At 36.1% G+C, this 18905-nt stretch overlaps 1 protein-coding gene across 3 annotated transcripts in view; it reads left to right on the top strand.

The window, feature by feature from the left end:
- LOC108719943 (serine/threonine-protein phosphatase 6 regulatory ankyrin repeat subunit A) overlaps positions 1-18905 on the top strand; it is an 83174-nt gene that overhangs the window by 54064 nt on the left and 10205 nt on the right. For 2 of the 3 annotated variants that reach the window (XM_041567518.1, XM_041567517.1), the window contains exons 10-21: positions 278-392; positions 1275-1357; positions 1860-1923; positions 3153-3221; positions 4538-4678; positions 5959-6070; positions 8455-8481; positions 10013-10087; positions 10253-10454; positions 16181-16279; positions 16811-16898; positions 17883-18000. In XM_041567518.1, coding sequence (XP_041423452.1) covers positions 278-392; positions 1275-1357; positions 1860-1923; positions 3153-3221; positions 4538-4678; positions 5959-6070; positions 8455-8481; positions 10013-10087; positions 10253-10454; positions 16181-16279; positions 16811-16898; positions 17883-18000 — 1193 coding nt within the window. The remainder of the gene's footprint in view (positions 1-277; positions 393-1274; positions 1358-1859; positions 1924-3152; positions 3222-4537; positions 4679-5958; positions 6071-8454; positions 8482-10012; positions 10088-10252; positions 10455-16180; positions 16280-16810; positions 16899-17882; positions 18001-18905) is intronic. The other variant, XM_018269257.2, reaches the window with a different exon arrangement.

Raw genomic sequence — 18905 nt, 5'->3', positions numbered from 1 at the left:
TGAAATTCTTAGATTACTGGAAATTAGTGTCTTAAAATATCACAGAAATGGAACTGTGTAACTGTTGGGGAAAAAAAACTATTACAGTACTACAAAAAAATCATAAAATTGTGCACATTTTATACTTTTTTGTAATCATTTTTTCTCTCATGGCTTCTCAAGCGCATGATATTAATGCGTTATGTTGTGTAGACAATAGAAATCAACAAACTGGTGGCTTTGTTTTGTTTTTTGTTTTGTTTTTAACCTTTGTTGCCTGGAATTGTATTTTTCATAGGAGCAGAAATAGACTGTGAAGATAAAAATGGAAACACCCCATTGCATATAGCTGCCAGATATGGCCACGAGCTTCTCATTAACACTCTTATTACCAGTCGAGCCGACACTTCAAAGTAAGTGCTGTTTCTATGTGATGTTTTCCCAAATATACAGAAAACTATATCTCCGTAAAATAAGTGTCTTATAACATTGCAACCATTTTTAATTCTGTTGCAGATTTTCAGATCCAACATCTAGTACTGTAAACTATAATTCAATGGTCTTTTTCTTGCTTGAATAGAAGGTTAATGTTGTGACCATTTACTTGCAGCCAGTGCAGTTAAAGAACTAGATTAGACTGAGTATATTTTATGCTAGTTGCTCTCATCAGCCATTCTGAAGTAGGTTTAATAGAATAAAATATATGACCATATAAATAATGTTTTTATCTGGGCTGTTAAAAAAACCTTTTCTGTCTACATTGATGAGTTCACTCACACAGAGCCTTCATATAAGTGTTAAACAGACAACATACATATAATACTGTAATTAAAAATTACTGGGCCATTCAGAGGGTAGCTTGCACGACATATGAAAAAGAATTATAAAATTTGTTGCAATATCATTCTGAACTTTGACCAAATATCCAAAAATATCACAAAGAACAAAATTTCAATGCTGTATTTATTTCAAAGCACTGAGGCATGAAAATAGCTTTTTTTTCTTTGTATTGTCTGATTTTTTTGCCAAACATTTTTGTCACATTTTATAAAAACAAATTGAGTTTAATTTCTTAAAAATAAATACAATTTACCTGCAGGATCTGTTATTCTGTAAATGGGGTAATTGAACATGGGATTGAATTGCTAAGCACTGTATATTAATGATCAAAGTGTAACTGCTGAACCACCCGATAATTTGTACGTCTGATCAGTAGAATAGATGTGTTCTTAAAGTTTTTGCTTTATTTATCTGACAATTAGTCTAACGTAAAACTTTTTGATTTTGTATTCTAGACGGGGCATCCATGGAATGTTTCCTCTCCATTTAGCTGCCTTAAGTGGCTTTTCAGATTGTTGCAGAAAGCTCCTTTCTTCAGGTTGGTCCAAACATTTATTGCTGTATTAGTAGGTTTAGAGTAATAGTAGGTTTATTGCTGTAGTAGTAGGTTTAGAGTAATGGTATCTCATCAGCCATACTGATTACCTTTGAGCCACAAATCATCTACGAAATCACTTTCATAGGCTATGCTGCAGATGGAATTAATTAGTTAATAATTTTTGCTTAAAAATGTGGCAATGAGCATTAGAGAATCAGGCCAGCATCTCATGCACAGTTTCTAAAACTTCTAAACCAACAGTAATTGAATAGTTATACTGGTGAAGTCAAAGTTTTGTTCAATAATTCGGCAAGAATTCTGGGACACTGGAGAATGAAGAAAATGGAAAAATGGATGAAACTTGCTAGATTTGTTTAAGCGTGCATATTCATGTTTTTCTATCCACTGCAATTATTTTTGGCCATAAATAAAACAGGTGAACCTATGAATCTATACTTATTAAGTATAGGAAGATGTAGTAAACTGTGTTACTCTCTTGAAGGTTTTGACATAGATACCGCTGATGACTTTGGCAGGACCTGTCTTCATGCAGCCGCAGCTGGAGGGTATGTTCTGTTACAACTTGCATACTTCTTTATAACAAATGATAATGAGGGCGAGGTCACCCGGGTCTTTTTAAAAACAAGTGGACGAGGGTAAATATGCGAGAAATGCGAACTTCAGCAATTCCTACTGGGCGTTTGAGAGCCAACATTCACCACAAGACACCAGTATTTGCGGTTTTCGCCAATACACCAATGAAGTGTCATTTTATTGAACTCTATAGGATCCACAGGTTTAGAAATACACTTTGCTGAAATACGCAGTGTATTTTCAATATGGCATGCACATATACATATTTGTGGTGTTGTCTGCTGCGTATTGACTAACAGTCCTGCTAAGTTTTGCATGTAAATTGCTTTTCCACAGAAAAATGCAATTTTGATGTATTGAACTGATTCATGATCCCTGGTATGAGATAAATAGTCCCAACACCATAGTATGAGCAACATCCCTATATCATGATGCTTGTGCCACCATGCTTCACTGTCTTCACAGTGTACTGTATCTTGAATTCAGTTTTTGGGGTTCGTCTGACAGTGTTTGCGGCCCCTAGACCCAAAAAGAACAATCTTGCTTTTATCAGTCCACAAATGTTGCGCATTTCTTTATAGGCCAGTCAGTGTTTTCTTTGGCACATTTTTTTTCAACAATTGGACTTTGCAGGGGCTTCTTGCCGATAGGTTGACTTCACATAGGCCTTTTTAACTGTAACATTACTCACAGATAACTTTAGACCTTCTTTAATCTTCCTGGAGCCGATCATTGGCCGAGTCTTTGCCATTTTGTCTATCCATTCGAATTATAGTTTTCCATTCTTCCAGACTATAATTTTCTGCACTTCTTTATATGTTTTCCACTTCCAATCAACTGTTTACTCAAAGTATGGTGGTCTTCTAAACAATGTTTGGAATGAAATGCACTATAACCAGCATGCACAACATTTGCTGCCTTCCTTCAAAGATTGCATGACCTTACTTAACTCCACACTGCTATTATTTGGAACAAGCCTCAATGATTCAATGACACAGAATCAGCAGCATGTCATGACCGTTGGGTCGGTTTTCTATTGCTTTACTGCACCTACTAATAAATGATATTCTAAAAATACCAAATACAGTGATTGATAAGATTTCTGATGTCTGCTATTATTCTGAACACAACTATATATACAAAAAGAACAACAGTCCTGCATATTTTTAATTCTACAGTAATTGTATTTTTGTCTTTTCAGAAACCTGGAGTGCCTAAACTTGTTGCTTAACACAGGTGCAGACTTTAACAAAAAAGACAAGTTTGGACGGTTAGTTACAATTAATGTATTTTAATGATCAACAGCTTTTTTTTTCTCCAAGAAACCTATTTTATTGTTTGCAATATTTAATAGGGGTTTTCCATTTATATTTTCTTCACGTTTATGGTTCTATTTTAATTCCTGTCGACATATGTACCACATGTATGTAGCAGATAAGTAACTATTAAAGGGGTTGTTCACCTTTAAATTAACTTTTAGTTAATTTAAATGTAGAGAGTGTTATTCTGTGTCAGTTCACAATTGGTTTTCATTATTTATCTGTGGTTAGTTAGCTTTTTATTCAGCAGCTCTCCAGTTTTTAGTTTCGACAATCTATACCCGCCAACCATGTAGCTATATACAAATTGACTAAAGTCTTTTGTGTATAGTTCATTTGTTCACATGTTATGTAGATCAGCTGTAGTCCCAAGGCAAAAAATCCAGTGCTGCTAATTTGCCAATTAAAGGGATAGTTCTCCTTTAACTGAACTTTTAGTATGATGTAGAGAGTGATATTCTGAGAGAATTTGCAATTGGTTTCCATTTATTATTTGTGGTTTTTGAGTTATTTATTTTTTATTTAGCAGCTCTCCAGTTTACAATTGCAGCAATCTGGTTGCTAAGGTCTAAATTTCCTTAGTAACTAGAAGTAACAATACAGTTTTAGCATTTTTTTTTTAAGATGGGATCAGTGACCACCATTTGAAAGCTGGAAAGAGTCAGAAAAATAAAAAGACAAATAATAAAAAAAGAAAAAAATTAAAAGTTATAGCCATTCTATAACATACTAAAAGTTAACTTAGTTAATTTAAGTTCCTAATACCTGTATATATTTTAGTCCATGGTGTTAAAGTAACTATTAGGCTCTGATAACCTAATGGCCATCTATTAATATTTATTAAGAACTGGGAACTATAAAGTTTTTACAAAGCTGGTCAGAATTAGCAAAAGCTATAAATTTCCTGTAAAATATTTCATTATAAAGGTTGCTTTTGATGTTCCTTATAAATGTTATTTGTGTTACATGGCATGCTCAATTCTGTATATTAATATACACAAATGCAACACCTTTGTATTCCATGCCTTTGTAAAAACTCTCTCCCTACTACTTTGTGCCTCTATATAGTCATGGAGCTTCTGTCTTCTCTATTGCTTAGAATTTAGAATACGGCGTACATTATTCCTGGTTTATTGTGAACAATATCAAAATCGGTTATTTTAATCAGAGCTGCTGTTGAAATCCATATAGAATGGTGTTCTTTCCACTGTTTTAACTTAATTTTTAATTTGTATTTCATTTTCCTTTGCTGTGTGGTATACTGAAGAACCCCGCTTCACTATGCTGCGGCCAACTGTAATTATCAGTGCCTATTTGCACTTGTTGGCTCTGGAGCGAGCGTAAATGACCTTGATGAGAGGGGCTGTTCACCACTGCACTATGCAGCTACTTCTGATACAGATGGCAAGTAAGTTGAAGGAACTGTCCAAATCTGTGGAATATTACTTGAATTGTATTCTGGTTGAACAGGACAGAACTTTGCAAGACAAGTCTCTGTGTTTGCTGTTGGTTGGCCAAAACATCAGTCTCAAAAGACTACATTCTCTCCATGCAGATTTTTGCGTAGCAAATGAATAACACATATTTTATAAGCTTCACAAAGGGCTCCATTCAGTGATTTTTTTTTTTTTGCCTCAGTCTTCTCAGTTGCTTCCGTCACCGTAGGAAAGAGCAAAGCATTGCATTGCTAAAAAATTACTGTTTACTGTTTATGTGAGTGCTTTCTGGAACTGATCTCAAATGTCTTGCTTTATTCTTTATTAAAGCACAAGGAAAGATACTCACTAATGTGTGTGTCACTTCGTTAAGCACCCCAGTGAGTAAATCTCCTGCACTAGACCAGTGTAAATATATGTATATATTTCAGGGTTCTTGAGGAGTGCATCACCATTTTGTCTTCAGCACCCCAGGTGCTCTTTGCCCATGCTTGAATTGGGCAAATGCACAGTGCATTCTTATTTTTAGGAATTGCTATACTGTGCATGCATCTAACCTTAGCCCGTGCAAGGAACACCTGGGATTGGCTCCAAAAAAAAAAAACACTCCCCAGCAATCACTTGGAACACTTTAATTTTATTGATGTGGAAAAATGCCCAGCTTACACACTGGTACCCATGAAAAGAACATACACCAGGATTGCAGGGTATGTAAATGCAGGGGCACCCCTTACAAGTGTAATTTGTCAGCTACAACATCCGTGCTGGACCAATGGGCAGAATCCCAAAAACACTGCAGGTAATGCATTACACTTGCAAGGGTTATCCCTGCATTCATATGCCTTTATATGCCAGTGTGTAATATTTTTGAGATAACTAAGGAAGGGTAGTGTCACACTTCTACCACTAGCACAGAATGTACTTATTTAAGGAAGAGTCAATTATGTTGTTGAGTCCTTGCATGGACTGCAAACAAATGTCTCCTAAGATATAGGGCAAATCAGCTGACCTTGTTCAAGGGAACTTGTACAAAACACTTTTAGTGATATACCATTTTGCAATTGGGGAATTAAGAAGACAATATAAACTTATGTGCATAATTGAAACAGGCAGTAATAATTCACATGTAATTATTTGCAGTGTCCAGCGGGTGTCAGTGTTAAAGCACCACTAACTGTTAAAATTCACGCTGTTAAACACACAGCATTGCCATAACAACACAGAATATCACAAATTCTGTTTGCCATTATAGGTGCCTGGAATATTTACTCAGAAATGATGCAAACCCAGGAATCAGGGACAAACATGGGTACAATGCAGTACATTATGCAGCTGCTTATGGACATCGTTTATGTCTTGAACTGGTAAGCAATATCTATATGACATTCAAGTCTGATAATTTGTATGCAGTATTTTTTGCTTCCTGGCTATTTTAAAAAAGATGTACTAAAACATTAAGCAATAATGTGTTTGTGCCCCGGTTTTATTGCAATATCCAGTATTTGTTTTAGACCTGAAAAATTAAATCAAGTACTGTAAATTATTTACATGAAAGACCCACCATAAGGAACGGCATAAAGAAACTCCTCTGTATAAGATGCCCACGTAGCATGACATTTATCTGAATTTACAGTTTGGGCCATAAATATTTGGACAGAGACAACTTTTTTCTAATTTTAGTTCTGTACATTACCACAATGAATTTTAAATGAAACATACAGCCAAAGCAACCCAGGAGTTTATTAAAGCAAAGAAGTGTAATATTCTTGAATGGCCAAGTCAGTCACCTGATCTGAACCCAACTGAGCATGTATTTCACTTGTTGAAGACTAAATTTCGGACAGAAAGGCCCACAAACAAACAGCAACTGAAAGCCACTGCAGTAAAGGCCTGGCAGAGCATTAAAAAGGAGGAAACCCAGAATCTGGTGATGTTCATTGCCTTCATTTTATTTTTAGTTTTTTTGTCCAATTGCTTTTGAGCCCCTGAAATTGTGATTGTGTTAAAAAAAGACTTTAGTTCCTCACATTTTTATGTAATCTTTTTGCTCAACCCACTGAATTAAAGCTGAAAGTCTGCAGTTCAACTGTATCTGAGTTGTTTCATTTAAAAAGTTGTCTCTGTCCAAATATGTATGGACATAAAAGCAGTTCATTAATCACATCAAGCTACATTATCTATACATCAGTTATTGTCTGGAAAGGTTTTCTTCTAGCACAGCTCTCATCTCTCTCTTTCTAATCATACACTCATACACTTTAACAGTAGTGGCGAGTGCTACCTGTAAGTCCCTTGATGAAATTCTGGGGTTTTATGAGACGTCTTTCAGCATCTCACATTCTGCTCTTAGCCTGAACTTGCTGGGGTGGCCTGGCCTGGGCAAGTTATCAGTTAGAAATTGTCATACAATGGACTGCAAAATGTAAACACTGGTTTGATATCCGCTTTATACTCCATATTTCTGCATTTTACCCACTTAATTTGACCCTGAGCTTGGGGTGCCTGTTCTGTCTTATAGTAGAAGTGTGGGAAAACCAGAAGCATGTATTAAAGGAATTGTTCAGTGTAAAAATAAAACTGGGTAAATAGATAGACTGTGCAAAATAAAAAATATTTTCAATATTGTTAGTTAGCCACAAATGTAATGTATAAAGGCTGGAGTAACTGTAGAATAGCCAGAACACTACTTTCTGCTTTGCTGCTCTCTTGGTTTCCACAGACTGGTAACCAGTCAGTAACCAATCAGTGACTTGAGGGGGGGGCCACATGGGTCAAAACTGTTTGCTTTTGAATCTGACCTGCATGCTAAGGATCAATCGCAAACTCACTGAACAGTTATGTCCAATGTGCCCCCCCCTGAAAAGCAGGAAGTAGTGTTCTGGCTATTATGTGAGACATCTAGTCACTCCAGCCTAAATTACATTTTTTGGCTAACTTAACTATATTAGAAACATTTTTTTTTTTTGCACAACCTATCTATTTATCTATTGTTTTTACATTGAACTGTTCTTTTAACGCAGAAGTATAAAAAATGTTTACTGGATCTGTTGCCCCATTCTCTTTATCTTCTCTTTTACATTATTGCTGCAGGGTAACAGGAAATATTTATTAAATGCATACTTGCCTTAACACAGAAAATTCACTTTAAGAAATTATCCACTTCTATAAAATGGCTTGCAAAAGTGTCCAGACCCTTGGCCAAGAAGATCCTATTTAAACTATGACATTTAAAATTTCAGTAGTTTGTAGTTTTGTAGTCTGGCAAAAATACTTATAACAATATAAAAGAGTTGGGTTTGAATGAATCTACAGTTATTTGATTCATATCATAGATTTATTTATGGCTCACAACTCTGAAAAAGGTACAGGTATGGGACCTGTTATCTAGAATGCTCGGGACCTGGGGTTTTCCAGATACCTAAAGTCTACTACAAAGTAATAACATTAAATAAACCCCATAGGCTAGATCTGCTTCCAATAAGGATTCATTATATCTAAGTTTGGTTCAAGTAGATTCAGTTATTATAGAGAAGAAGCAAATAGTTTTTAAAAATTTGGATGATTTGGATAAAATGGAGTCTTTGGGAGACGGTCTTTCCATAATTCAGAGCTTTCTGGATAACCGGTTTCTAGATAATATTTCTATGAGTATATGTCTAACAACATTATGTAATTGCATGGTCATGGCATTGGCTTGATGCTGCTTTACTTTCACTGTATTTATGACTTTATCATCTGTTTGTTTCAGATCGCGAGAGAAACTCCTCTAGATGTGGCAAGTGATTTTATTTATATAATTGACACAAATCGATAAAACTAATTTGCTTGGAGGCACCACAGCGTAAAACCGGATAACATCCTTTCCATACCATACTCCTTTATGGCATTTATATTGCACAGTCAGTTCTAAGCAAATTGAACATAATTACTTTCCATTTGACGGTGCACTTCTAATAGAAAATGAAAAAGCACTTCGGTAGCAAATACTCAACATAGTGTAGAGACTTGCACCACTAAAATATTTTTAAGGAGAAGCGATTTAAGTAATAGCAAGTCAACATAATTTGTTGTTTAGATACTAGACTGTTAAATCAGGAGGTAGAAATGAATTGCACGTACACAAACACATTTCTGTGTTTCTAACATCCCATTCAGCATTTTGACTCTGTTAAAGTCCCTGCATTCAGTTGTGGGTGTTATTGCATATATAAACTTAAGGGCAATTGAAAAACACAGCTACACTTCAACATACACGCTGGCAACTAACTTGTGTGCAAATCTGACCGGTCACAATGTTTGGTACATGTGGTCAAAGTTTCAAAGTCTAGCCCGTGCATTAAAGTTGGTAGGAAAGTGTTCTAAAAGCTCTGGGGTGTTGATAGCAAAGCTTTGCTATCAGTGATTAAAAAAATTTACGTTTTAGTGTTTCTGGAAATGCTTTGTACAGGTATGGGGTCAGTTATCCAGAAATTCATTATCTAAAAAATCACAGAATTACAGAAAGGCCATCTCCCATAGACTACATTTTATCCAAATAATCCATATTTTTTTTAATGATTTCCTTTTTCTCTGTAATAATAAAACAGTACCAAACTAAGATATAATTAATCCTTATTGGAAGCAAAACCAGCCTATTGGGTTTTATTTAATATTTACATGATTTTCTAGTAGACTTAAAGAGATACTGACATCAGAAAATAACCTTTTTTTATATCTATCATAACATTATCTTTGCTATTTATAATGTTGCCATTAAAGTATTTGCTGATACTTTTACATTACCTTTCTTACCCATGTTCCTCTATGAGGGGGCTGCCATATTTGTGCAGCAGGAGTCCATTAGCATTAGAAACTTTAACTGACAGGCTGAGAAGGGACAGTCAGGTTTAGGAACTTCAAGTGACAATTACTTACCGAATCAGAACTATCAGCAAAAACGGTCAACATGACCTATATGTATATTTTAATGTAGATTAATATTTTGAAAATACATTTTTTGTGTCAGTATAGATCCAAAATACTAAAATATTCTGTTATCCGGAAAACCCCAGGTCTCAAGCATTCTGTATTACAGGTCCCATACCTGTATTTGTGCACAATGGTTGTACATGCTACATCAGTGCTTGTCTAACTGTTCCCATGTTTTGTGCAGTGTTTATTATACAGAATTCCATATGCGATGTCCTAAATCATATTAAAATAATGCCAGACAAATGGGGTTCCTCAAAAATCATTTGAGGGGTCACATTCAGCCCATAGTTAGACGTATAAATGTTTTCCATTTTAATTGTTGCATTTTGTTTCAGCTCATGGAGACTTCAGGTACTGACATGCTGAATGATGCAGATACCAGGGCACCTATAAGCCCATTACACCTAGCTGTAAGTACCTTCATTATGTCTATAAACTGTTTTTTAACACTTCTGTAAAAAAAAAAAATAAAAAAAAAATCCGTTATTACACTGTTATTCTAAAAAATGAAGTTTAAACAGCTTTCTTTTTACTGATGGTATTTTATTCATGCCACCAAAATCACTATCTTTTAGGCTTACCATGGCCACCATCAAGCTCTGGAAGTGCTAGTACAGTCTTTACTGGACCTCGATGTAAGGAACAGCACCGGCCGGACTCCTCTGGACCTTGCTGCGTTTAAAGGACACGTTGAATGTGTAGATGTTTTGATTAACCAAGGAGCATCAATATTGGTAAAGGACTACGTTGTCAAGAGAACACCCATTCATTCTGCAGGTATGACTGACATCTGATTATTGTTCTCAAATGTAACATGTTAGCTGAAGTACAGCTGATATGCCAGTATTAGCAGAGTCTCTATTTATCCACCCCCACTCTTTGGTGTTTCTGTTTCATCCTTAAAGGGGAACTATCACAAAAATGAAAATGTAATATAAGCTCCATCATACTGAAATAAGAAACTTTCTAAATACAAAATTCTGTATCGTTTCTGAAATAATCAAGTTTATCTTCACTATTCCTCTCTCAGCATCTGTTTTTCCTCATTCTGTCTTCATGGGTGTCAGATGAATTGTCCAATATATCTTATAGGGGGGTCCTTTTGCCTGGAAGATGTATTAGAGCTCACTCTGTTAAAATAACCAGACATTATGGGGCAAATTTACTTACCTCCGAAGTTGCCAAGCGTTTGCTTCGCCGGGGCACCGCTAATTCACTAAAATCAGAAGTTACGCTCAGGGAGGCGAAAGGTAGCGAAGTTGCGCCAGCGTTAATTCATCAAGCAAAGCGAAGTTACGCTAGCGATACCTAATTTGCATACGGCGCCAAGTTAAAGTACAATGGACGCATATGTAGCAGCAAATACATTACACTACACAAGCCTGGGAAAGCTTCATAAAATAAAATAGAGGTTATTTTGCCCTATACATGTGCCCACTGTATAGTTTAGGTGCCATATGTTAGCCTATCACCCTTAAAAAAGTAAGACACCAGCGTTTTTTGGGCCTTCAAAAAAAAAAAGTTTAAATTTTTTCTAAGAAAACCCTATCTACTCTATTGCACTTCGCCTGGTCTGTTGTGGCGAAGGCAAGTCTGGCGCAAGAGGTAACGTTCAGTAAAATGCGCAAGTTAGTGAATAAGCATAGTTACGTCCCTTTACCATAGCGCAACTTCGTCTGGCGTCAGGGTGTGAAGTAGCGCTAGAGCAGGTCCACGTCACTAGCGAATTTACACCAGCACCTGTTAGTAAATCGGTGAAGTAACGAAAGTCACGCTGGCAATTTTGTGCTAGCATTAGCCACTTCACGCTTTAGTGAATTTGACCCTATGTCTTTCTACATGCAAGATTTGTGCCAAAAGCAGTTATTTTTTTAGATTTTTTTTTAACTGTAATCCGTTATTTGAGTGAGCTCTTATTTATCTGCTAGGAAAGGAAGCCCCCCCCCTATAATATATATTGGCTCTAACTGTCAATGAATATCTGACACCTAACTGCTGCATGAAGACAGAATGAGGAGAAACAGAGAGACCGGAAAAGTGAATATAAACTTTATTATTTCAGAAACAATGCAGACTTTTTAATTAATTGTCTTTAGAAGGTTTCTTAATTCATTTTTGCGATAGTTCCCCTTTAAATATGACACTACCTTGCCATTTGTAGTTACAATTGCAGTGTTGGAGAGCCATGAAATGTTGTAGAGAGTATTGTTGCACTGATATGCATACTAATGTCTATGTACATTATACTGCATGCCTGACAGATCATTTGCATGCTCCACTTTCTCCTCCCGCTCATGTTTCTACATGATGACATGCAAAAAAGTTCCTATTGTATCAGTTATGCCCTTTAACATCCTTTACTTAAAAGGAAAGTCTCACCAACAAATAAGTAAAACCTTCTTGTTTCGTAGCTGAAACTGCTTTCTTGTTTGTGCAACTTGTGCAACTTGTGCAAACCCCGTTGTGTAAAAATCCATATAATTTTAAAAATAAAAAAACTCTTAAAGAATGCTTACACATTAACTGACTTAAACAATTTGGCAAGTTTTAGGTGGCGAATAGTCAAATTCGAGTTCTTAAAGGCTCAAAGTATAATAAATCTCAAATTTTATTCACATTTTTTAAAAAAAAAAACAAATCAAATTTGAATAACTCCCTAGTCAAATTTGACAGTTTTGACAATAAAAATAGAAATTAAAATAGAGAATTTTAATTTCGAATTGTCAATTCGACCCTTGATAACAGTGTATTTATATTCTGCGGACCCATCGGGTTAATAGGGACACAGTGCCCTTTGTGATGTGAAATTTATGTATTTGTAAACATTTTGCATTGTATTACCTTATGTATAGTTACTGCAGTCTGTATCTGTAGGGAAATTCAAGTACAGTACTTCTTTCCATTGTACATCCATTAAAATGTCTAGGCCAGTCTCTTCATCTGCATCCCTTCTATTAATGAAAGTATTAGGATTTTTAAATGTGGGAGAGAGTGCCCTTTTTCTGAAGCACACCATGTTCTTGAGGGGATGATGACTTTTTTCAAATACTAGGTGCTTTTTTATCTTGTATGCCGTGGTAATTCAACCATTGGGCTTTTAATATGTTGCATTTTTCCCTAAGCGTCACAAAGGCAATATTAGTGCTAATAAACTACTTATGAAAGCGGAGAAACTAGTGGCCAGAGTGTTCACTGAACTTATTAAGTACTGCTCCTAAGTACTGTAGACTCCACTGTGGAGGAACCAATTATTTGCCTGTGCAGCTAAAATACAACCCACCATAGTGCTGAAGTTGTTAAAAGGGATACTGTCATGGAAACACGTTTTTTTCAAAATGCATCAGTTAATAGTGCTGCTCCAGCAGACTTCTGCACTGAAATCCAGTTCTCAAAAGAGCTAACTGATTTTTTTATATTCAATTTTGAAATCTAATATTGGGCTAGGCATATTGTCAGTTTCCCAGCTGCCCCCAGTCATGTGACTTGTGCCTGCACTCTAAAATTGAGTTGTTTCTCCTACTCAATGTAAATGAATCAGTCTCAGTAGGACTTGGCTTTTACTGTTGAGTGTTGTTCTTAGATCTGCCAGGCAGCTGTTATCTTGTGTTAAGGAGATGCTATCTAGTTATCTTCCCATTGTTCTGTTGTTGGGCTTCTGGGGGGGGGGGGGGTTGATATCACTCCAACTAGCAGTACAGCAGTAAAGAATGCCTGAAGTTTATCAGAGCACAAGTCACATAACTGGGGGCAGCTGGGAAACTGACAATATGTCTAGCCCCATGTCAGATTGCAAAATTGAATATAAAAAAATCGCCTTGCTCTTTTGAAAATGGATTTGAGTGCAGAATTCTGCTGGAGCAGCACTATTAACTGATGCGTTTTGAAAAAAAAAAAAAACATGTTTTTCCATGACATTATCCCTTTAAACGACTCTAGAACTCTAGAATACTGTTTTTAGCTGCACAGGCAAAGAATTGGTTCCTCCACAGTTGAGTCTATAGTACGAAGGAGCAGTACTTAATAAGTTCAGTGAACACTCTGGCCACTAGTTTCTCCGCTTTCATAAGTAGTTTTACTAGTTTTTGTGGTGTACCTTTTTCATTTATCATTTACCTTTGGACAGTGGCTGGAACAGCTGGCCTGTAGTACACATGACCGTGCCACAGATGCACACAACATCTTTCCCAATGATCACTTAACATTATTATCACCTTTTATTAAACACAATTTTTGCTGCAGATAGTGTGCCGTGCAGATTAGCACAGATGCCATGCAACTTTTTCTGTGTTGGCCTTCAGTTTTCTTTCTTTCTTTTTTTTTTTATAGTTTTTAAATTATTTGCCTTCTGACTCTGCCCATCTTTCAATTGGGGGGGGGCATCGAAAATACAAATGCTCTGTAAGGCTACAAATGTATTTTTATTGCTCATCTTTCCATTCAGACCCTTTCCTGTTCATTGTTCGGTCTCTCTTTCAAATTAATGCACTGTTGCTTGGGTAATTTGGAACCTAGCAACCAAATTGCTCAAATTGCAAACTGGAGAGCTAAATGACTCAAAAACTACAAATAATAAACAATGAAAACCAAATGCTAATTCTCAGAATATTACTGTCTACATCATACCAAAAGATAACTGTTCCTTTAAAGGGGTTGGTCACACTTAAGTGTAAAAATATAAACTGGGTAAACAGAGGCTGTGCAAAATAAAAATAAAAAAGCTTTATTGTTTATTAGCCAAAAATGAAATGTATAAAGGCGGTAGTGACTGGATGTCTAACAGAACTCTCTTTCCTGCTTTTCAGCTCTCTAACTCTGAGTTAGTCATTGACTATAAGGGGGACCACATGGGGCATAACTGTTCAGTGAGTTTGCAATTAATCCTCAGTATTCAGCTCAGATTCAAAAGCAACAGTTATGACCCATGTGCCCCCCAGTGGAAACCAAGAGAGCTGAAAAGCAGGAAGTAGTGTTCTGACTATTATGTTAGACATCCAGTCACTCCAGCCTTTATACATTATATTTCTGGCTAACTACCGGTGACTACATTAGAAACATGTTTTATTTTGCACAACCTATCTATTTACCCAGTTTTTATTTTTATACTGAACAATTCCTTTAATTGCTAGAGTGACTCACGTTTTACCATTTATACTGATGACTAGTAGAGCTGAAGAATAGTAATGCATAGAACAACAGATAGTTGGCCTGTGCCTAAACTAGGACCCAACATGGCTTTGTTACTTTACATACCTGTGTCGGCCAATATCTGATTTCACTGGAGGATGCAGGGCAGATGTGTATTTAAATGAATTACGGCAGTTTGCTGGTGAATGAATGCCAAACAGTTTGGAGTGTGCTGGGCAGGAGGGCTGGATGCAGTGTCTGCCCTGAAACCTGCTAAAAAAAAATGGTGGCCCAAACCTCTAGTTTCCGCAACACTGCTACAGAACTACTAAACCATCTACATAGTTTATGGTGAAAATCTCCTTTATGTATTTAACAACTGTTCCATGTCAGTTTTACACCTCAAAACAAAAAATGTCCCACTGTCTGTCACACTGACAACTCAATCACTTAAAGGAACTGAACCCTAAACTGAACCCTAAAGAACTGAACCCTAAAAAGGAATAGGGCTTAAAATGCCATGTTTTATATACTGAACTTATTGCACCAGCATAAAGTTTCAGCTTGTCAACAGCAGCAATGATCCAGGACTTAAAACTTGTCACAGGGGGTCACAATCTTGGAAAGTGTGTGCAACACTCACATGCTTAGTGGGCTCTGAGCAGCTGTTGAGAAGATAAGCTTAGAGTCGGTCCCTAAGCTCAGTAACTTACATCAGGACAGAGCATGTGCAGTGAATCAACAGAAAAGAAGATGGGGGTCTACTGGGGCATCTTTGAAGGCACAGATCTTTACTGCTAATGGGCTGTGGTTGCCTTGGGCTGGTACAGAAGCCACAAACATAATGTACAACATTTCTAGCCTACATCTTTAGTTTAACTTTCCTTGAGATTTCACTTGTTTCCCTGCCCCTGCAGAAACAAAGTAACTGGTTTATACCGTTATAATTATTAACCGTTTATACCATTATTAATATTTATTAAAAATATTTGAGGACCAATCAGTTATTAAACGATAGTACTCTGTACAGCTCTACTACCCCTGTTGCTGATTTCCTGGTAGCGCTCAAGTTGCTTTTCTCCCCAGACATAGATAGTGATGATAAATAAACCCTACTATACTATCTGTTGTCAGCCTATTTAATTTTTGCATTTGCCATATTATAATGATTATAATAAATATTGATATATGAAATTGATATGTTGGCACATTATCCTTCTTTTTTAATAAAGAAGGACATATCAGTGTTAAAACATACCAGACTAATAATGTCCTTACTTCTAGTTATCCCATTTATCTTAAAAGGTACTAAGTGATTTATTACTCAGTAAAGTACCCCAGTGATCACCACTCCCCTTTACATCTGTAATCCATTTTAGAAATCCAAATGGTTGATTCCAGAAATTCAGTTAATAAAAACAATTCTGAACTTTGCAATTCTGCACAGCAAAAAGTAAGACCAAAGGACATGCCCAGTGGTAAGTTAATGAGACTAAACTGATTTTGGTGATACTTTCGCTTTAAAGCTTAAAAGCTCGACCTGCTGTGTAGTGTCGCTTCCTCAAGTGTTTCAAACACAAAGTGCAAGGTATTGTTAGTTTTGTCTTCCGTTCATTGTTACATCCGCTAAGCCAGTCTTAAAATTCTGCTCGCCGTCTGTTCAGTCGTTTTTTTTCCCTGTAAAAAATTCCTCTATACATTGTGCTTTTTGTTTGTTCTTGTGCATATGTTTTGTTTTTATCTGGATATGTCCAAATGGGGGAAAAAAAACACATATTTATTTACATAACTTGTTTAAAAAGAACGTTGTTCTACTAAAAAGAGAATGTACTCAAATTCAGCTTTCATATCAAACAGCCTTGTAAATTATGGCTTGGGTTAAAAGTGAACTGGTGTTTTATCCACTAGAATTCTGTCCTCAACATAGTATTTATATTAAATACACTAGAAAGTAAACTTAATAGATTTCTCTATCTGTATTTTTACTGATTTCTTTGGTTCCTTTATAGCTATCAATGGACATTCAGAATGCTTAAGGCTCCTTATAGGAAATGCTGATGTGCAGGCAGCAGTGGATATTCACGATGGAAATGGGCAGTAAGTAAAAGCAAGCATGGTAGTCAGGGAAGAAAGCTCTTAGTTGTTTATTATTTGTAAAACTACAGCGTTAAGACACATTTTACTTTATAACTTGAAGTAAGCACCTTCCTGGCTTTCTTTCAACTGGGTGCAGGTTGCATTGTGGTCACCATATGCAAATAGTGGAATCCAATGAAAACTGCACAGCACTCCGCTACTTCAAAGATTTGCACCTAGTAATCCAAAAATGTGGGGTTTCATCTCCCATAATCCTTTAAAGGAGAAGGAAAGGCTAAAATTAAGTAAGCTTTATCCGAAAAGTCTATATAAATACACCAGTAAACCCTCAAAATAATTCTGCTCTAAATCCTCTGTCAAAATAAACACACAATTTCTTTCCTTTTATTGTGTACACATGGGCTTCTGTATCGGACTTCCTGTTTTCAGCATAAACCTCATGGGCTAGGGCTTGAGCATGCTCAGTTTGCTCCTCTCTCCCTCCTCCCCTCCCTGCTGTAATCTGAGCCCAGAGCTATGAGGCAGGAAGTGATGTCACACCAAGCTAATATGGCAGCTGCTAGAGAGCTTCTAGAGCTGTTTACTCAGGTATGGTAAAGCATTCTGCAGAAGCTTGCACAATTGGTAATAAACTGCTTCGGTAGCTTTCCTTCTCCTTTATATGAAAGAACACTTTCATCTTAATGACTTACATTATGCTTGGCGTAGATGCCCAAACACATGTTTCATATCCTTGTCATAATATTGCAATGCAATATTGTCCTTAGTTTTCCTTCACATTTAAAATTTTATGGTGCATTATAGTTCTTTTGATAGAACAGGTTGTGCATTTTCTGTGTCTGAACCGAAATTCTGCTCTGTACTTCCGTTTGCCTTTTAAGTGCAAGGCTGGATAATAGCCATAAGGTAATTGCTTTGCTGACTGATGCACTTTCCAGTAAAATATAAGTCTTTTCTTTTTGCTTTCTGCTTTGTATTACACAGGACACCTCTGATGCTTTCTGTTCTAAATGGCCATACAGAATGTGTCTATTCTCTCCTAAATAAAGGAGCCAATGTAGATGCCAAAGATAAATGGGGAAGGACAGCGCTGCATAGAGGGGTAAGAATATTATCAATTTTCAGAACTGTGAGCTTTTCATTGTAATAACACTTAAGCTTTCTCCCCCTAGCAAGGTAAACCTGTAAGCGTTGTGTAAACAGTATGTGAGTTGCATTTTCTAGTAATATAACACTGCTGTGAAGATGTGGAATTCTCTCCTTGAATCAGTCATGCTGGCTGATGCAATAGATAGCTTTAAGAAAGGGTTGGAGGGCTTTTCAGCAAGTGATGAAATACAGGGTTATAGGAGATAGCTCACAGTACAGGTTCATCCAGAGACTAGCCATCTTGGAGTCAGGAAGGAATTTTTTCTTCCTCTAAGGCAAATTGGAGAGACTTCAAATGTTTTTTTTTTTGGGGTTTTTTTTTTGCCTTCCTCTGGATCAACAGTTATATACAACAAGCAGGTTATATACAGGCTTAAGGTTGAACTTGATGGACTTGTGTCTTTTTTCAACCTAACTTACTATGTTACTATGCTATTTAAAAGATATAAATATATATATATTAACTATTTGCTTTTTTTATCCTGTTTTAAAATTAATTTAAAGTGCTATCTAGGTATAGCAGACCATTTTTTTACTAAAAATTTTTCTTACTAAAAATAAAAAAGGTGTAAAATCCAGTGAAAAATGTTTTTAAGCAGCTAAAACTCCTAGAGAGAAGCACAGCATCTGTTGTTCTTTGCAATACAATATATTGCTGTGTTAATGACAAGTCAATGTTGCATTAATATGACACCATTTGTTCTCTGTGTACATGCAATGCACACCCACCTATAAATAAATTATAGTTGGTGGGGCCACAGAAAAACTTAATGTGGAAATGTCAAGTGATGGTTGACATTTTTTTTTTTTGTATTGAAAATTTTTATTCAGTTTTAATTGCCAGAAAAAAGAACATTG

Source organism: Xenopus laevis, chromosome 6S, assembly GCF_017654675.1.
Source record: "Xenopus laevis strain J_2021 chromosome 6S, Xenopus_laevis_v10.1, whole genome shotgun sequence".
Lineage (NCBI taxonomy): Eukaryota > Metazoa > Chordata > Amphibia > Anura > Pipidae > Xenopus > Xenopus laevis.
Note: the sequence above shows the minus strand (reverse complement) of the source record. Positions and strands in the feature narration are given on the sequence as shown.